The sequence below is a fragment of the Apium graveolens genome, chromosome 11, assembly GCF_009905375.1.
Source record: "Apium graveolens cultivar Ventura chromosome 11, ASM990537v1, whole genome shotgun sequence".
Taxonomy (NCBI): Eukaryota; Viridiplantae; Streptophyta; class Magnoliopsida; order Apiales; family Apiaceae; genus Apium; species Apium graveolens.
This window is the reverse complement of record NC_133657.1, coordinates 18988023-18992411: the sequence shown is the minus strand read 5'-3', so window position 1 is coordinate 18992411 and position 4389 is coordinate 18988023. Positions and strand designations below refer to the sequence as shown.

General features: G+C 36.6%; 1 protein-coding gene across 1 annotated transcript; it reads right to left on the bottom strand.

Moving 5' to 3' along the window:
* Positions 1-448: 448 nt before the first annotated feature.
* Positions 449-2964, bottom strand: LOC141697175 (F-box protein MAX2 homolog A). The gene has a single exon (XM_074501436.1). The coding sequence runs from the start codon at positions 2815-2817 to the stop codon at positions 628-630; it is 2190 nt and encodes a 729-aa protein (XP_074357537.1). The 5' UTR covers positions 2818-2964; the 3' UTR covers positions 449-627.
* Between the last annotated feature and the right edge of the window lie 1425 nt (positions 2965-4389).

Here is a 4389-nt window from a genome sequence, read left to right as displayed (position 1 = left end):
ATTTTAGAAGTTAGCTTCTAGCTTGCGTCTAACATGTAATAGGCAAAACACTAGGACTTTGGCTAAGCATGTGGCTTAATGCGACTTATCTACTAATGTGCTGTATGCAGTAGTTTCATAATCAGATACTTGAAGTTTGTAAGTAGGCTTGGTTTGTTAAATTAGGTTATGTTAAATAGACTTGGTAGTCAGTTTATCAGAAGGATAGATGACCTTTTGGAGCATTGTTAGGGAGTTAGGTACAGGAAATATCAAAGACCACCCATATTGCGAGGATATGATAACTTGTGAGGATATGATCACTCCGTTAAAGATTGCGAGCAGTTGCTCAGCAAACTCAAGTGTCTGTTGTATTTCAAAACATGGTATGTTTTACATTCTAATCCAGGCACAATTTATGAAAATTGTGTTTGACTTTAGTTTTGCAATGAAAAATCTAAGGAAGAAGTTTCAACTACAATATTTCCGTCATTTTATTTGAAACACTCGATTGTTTCTACATGCAGATTACAGTCTCAGTGGAATAGGATATTGAAATGTAGAAAATTACAAAATTGTAACTGGATAAACCTCTTATGAAACTGAAAATACACTTCAACTTGTTTCTATCAAGATATGGCTTTAGTCTCAATCAACTATTTGACGTCCATTCAGTGCATCTTCAAAACGACTGCAGGAATCTGCTCTCATCTCTGTACTCATATCATTTTCTGGGGCTGGATAATAATCTTCTCGAAGTTGAACATCCCTCAAGTCCGGTATTCTGAGCAGGAAGTTCATGAAATGTTCATGAGCTGTCCCATGAATAAATAACTTCCTTAGCATAAGGCACCCCTGGAGCAATCCAGCTGCTGGGAGGGAAAGACTCCTCTGATTAACATCCCTATCCTGTGGTGGCCAATAATCCAGCTCAGTGAGACTCAAGTTGCCGATCCCATACAAATAAAATCGTTCCCAGAGGCTCAGGTCCATATGACCTGATGGTGCAGTCTGTGCAAATCCTAACATGTCTCCACAATCCAAATGCATCTTTGCTAGCCTGGGGTACTCAACTAGGGTGCTCAATCCAAATTCACGGCTCGATGGTTTGGACCAGTCCCTGCAGTCTCCTTCAACTTTAATGTTGATTTCCTCCAAATTGGGACAGTTTTCAAGACCTGCATCTACTAATGGAGTCAGGAGTTCACCCACAGAAATCCAGAGGGAAAGGCTTTGCAGCCTATCCCAAGTTTTACCATGATAACCATTTCCATGGCCATGTTCATTCCCATTGCCATTGCGAACATCACCTATTTGATCATAGCTACAATATTCCTGATCATACGAGTACTTGCACTTTTTCCTTTTGCCACGAGGGTCTTCACTCGCTGGACCACTGTAAAAGTTAGTAAATTCAACACAGTGACTGGAGAGAGAACCCTCATCCAACCTATTAAGATCGAAGTTAAACTCGGTCCCATCTAGATCCTCTAATTGCTCAACACTATCCCAAACACAATCAATGTGAAGTCGCAAAATCCTGTTTTGAATCGGTTTCAAAGCTTTTAACGAAGACATAGCACCTAGATTCTTGCAACAAGATATCTTGACATCGATCAATGTCCGGTGAAGCAAAGAAGCCAAAGTCCCCATCCCCTTGACAGTAATCTTTTTACAACCCTGTACATGAAACTTAACCAACCTCGAACACCCCCTACCAACAGCAATCAATCCAAAATCCGTCAAGTCAGCCACATTCCTAATCGACAACTCTTGAAGCCCTTCACAAAGCGCAATTCCATCCAACTTAGACTCAACAGGCATACAAATCCCCTGAAACATACCCAACTTAAGCTTCCTCAACCTAGGACACTTCTTATGAAGCATCTCAAACACAGGCCCACTCTCTCTAACATTATTACAAACATCCAAAGTAAACTCCTCCAACAATGGAAGCCCCGAAAACACCTCAATCAATGTCCCCAAACCAATCCTTGCATCCTCATTAGCACCACTTTCATCATTCAACTCATTCCTAACATTCAACAAAGCCGACGTATCCGAAAGACACAACCTCTCAAGATTAGGACAATTCCCAGCCACAGCCAACAAACTCTGATCCCCAACAAACCCAATGTACCTAGGATCAAACATACAAGCCACAAACAATTCCCTCAAATTGGGACAAGCTTTCGTAATATCCTCAATCTCCTGCGCCTTAAACCCTTCCGAAAACGAAGGATTCATCAAATTAAGACTCTTCAAATTAACCCCAATTCCTGGATAAGCGTCAAGAGCCGGAACAAGATCCTCAGTCCAGCAATAAAAACTCGACAAATCGAGCTTCTCGAGCTTGACAAGATTCTCAAACACCGGAACAAAATCAGAGCCAGAAGGCAACTGAGGCCTCTGATGCCATCTAACAAGCTTAATTTCCTTCAAACCAACCCAGTGAGGTAACAAAAGCTGAAGCGTCAAAGGAGAACGAGCATAAACAGTTAAACAAGTAATCAAAGGAAAAGACTGTTTTAATAAAAGAGAAACAAGCAGAGGATCATCAGAATAAGAAGAAATGGACAGAAGAGAATGGCCCCAAGGAGAAAGAAGCGAGATATCGAGATGCGTAACAGATCGAAAACAAGAAGGGACCATGAAAAGATCACGAGCGTTGCCTCGAAGGCTGAGACTAGTGCGTGTTGAGCGTTCCAGGTGGAGCCATTTCCGACACACTAACGAGGTTGAGTTGCGGCTTCGTGTGTCCGAGATTGTGGCGATTATGTTTGATAGGATCACATCGGGGAGGTCGTTAAGGGTGGTCAAGTAGAGCTGTGCTGCCATTGATTGTATGTATGTATGTATGATGTATGTATGTATAGGTCGTGAGTTGTGTGTGTATAGGTTTTGGGAGGAGGAATGGGGATTGAGTCGAATGGATATGGAGGAGATAAATGAGAATGGTCTCTAGCTACTGTGGGGACTCCGTGTGTGTAATCAACTGATTGTTTATGCACATGATACCACGTGACACTATCAATTTTTCTCCAATTTCTCGACGTTTTCTTCCTTCTTCTTTTTTTCCTTTTGTTGGGTAACTATGACTAGCATTTCTTTCTTTTGTTGGGTAACTATGACTAGCATTTCTTTCTTTTTTTTTCTTTTTTTATTTTAAAGAAAATTACAATAATCTAGGGATCGTTTGGTCCAGAAAGTGGTTAAATTTTGAAATCATGATTAGGGAGATATAATATAATTGATAGCTTAAATATTTTATAATATTATGTTGAAAAGTATATTATACATTGAAATTAAATTGTTATATAATTTACAAAATAAAAATTTAATAAATATGTATATGAATGGTAAAATATAATTCAAACAATTGAATTGTAATTTAATACTTTTTAAAAAATTAAAAAATTACTAATTGGAATTAATTAAGAATAATATTAATAAATTTATTTAAAAATTAAAAAAATATATCAGATTTGAAATTGTATTTAATTATATAAATCAAGTTAAAATAATAAAAGTAAATCTCATACTTTATACTCGTTCCCCAAACTCACCTCCGCTAAAATATCAAATCAGATTTTCGGTAAGTTTCATGTAAGGTGTCGTCTAATAAATATTATCAACCAAACGGCAGATATAAGATCGAAATGAACAAAAACCGTAACTGATAACCAAATCTTTTGAACAAAATGAATTGATTTGTTTGTTGTAAGCACGTATTAATCACTTAGTTTCACGTTATCTCTATGAGATATTTTTTTATCATTGATTGAGTTTATTGCGCAGAAGCCATTGTAAGCAGTGTTCCAGAAATTGATAGGCGTGTCAAGGCGGTTAGAATACCTTCGAGAGATTAATCGATAAGTCGGACATTAATCAGACCGATTAATCGGAATAATATAAATATTATTTTTAATTTTTATAATTATATAATGATTAACATTTCAAATATTTGTTTGAAAAAAGAAATTAGAATGGTATTAAACAATATCTACATATTTGACATGCGTTATGTACTAATTATTAAGTTTACAATATTAACTATATTTTAATTCACACTTTTAAATTAATTATAATATGTTATTTTTATATTTTAAGTGAGAAAATAAAATATATTAGATTACTTCTTACTTTTTACCAATACTTTATATTATAAATTGACATGATATTGTATGAAATTATGAACTTAATGATTTAAAATTATAAAAACGTAAAAAATTAATTTTTTTTTAATTATTTTCCGCCTAGACCGCCTATAACCGATTTTTGACCGCCTGCCTAATCCCGATTTTGACCCGATTTTTTGAAAAAAGCCTAAATCACCGCCTAGGTTCGAGTCGGGACGTTTTACCACCGCCTAGCGCCTAGGCGGCGGCCTAGACCGATTTTTAGAACAGT

Bases quoted from the DNA above. Each gene is read 5' to 3' on its own strand.
- LOC141697175 (XM_074501436.1), bottom strand. From the start codon at position 2,817: ATGGCAGCACAGCTCTACTTGACCACCCTTAACGACCTCCCCGATGTG.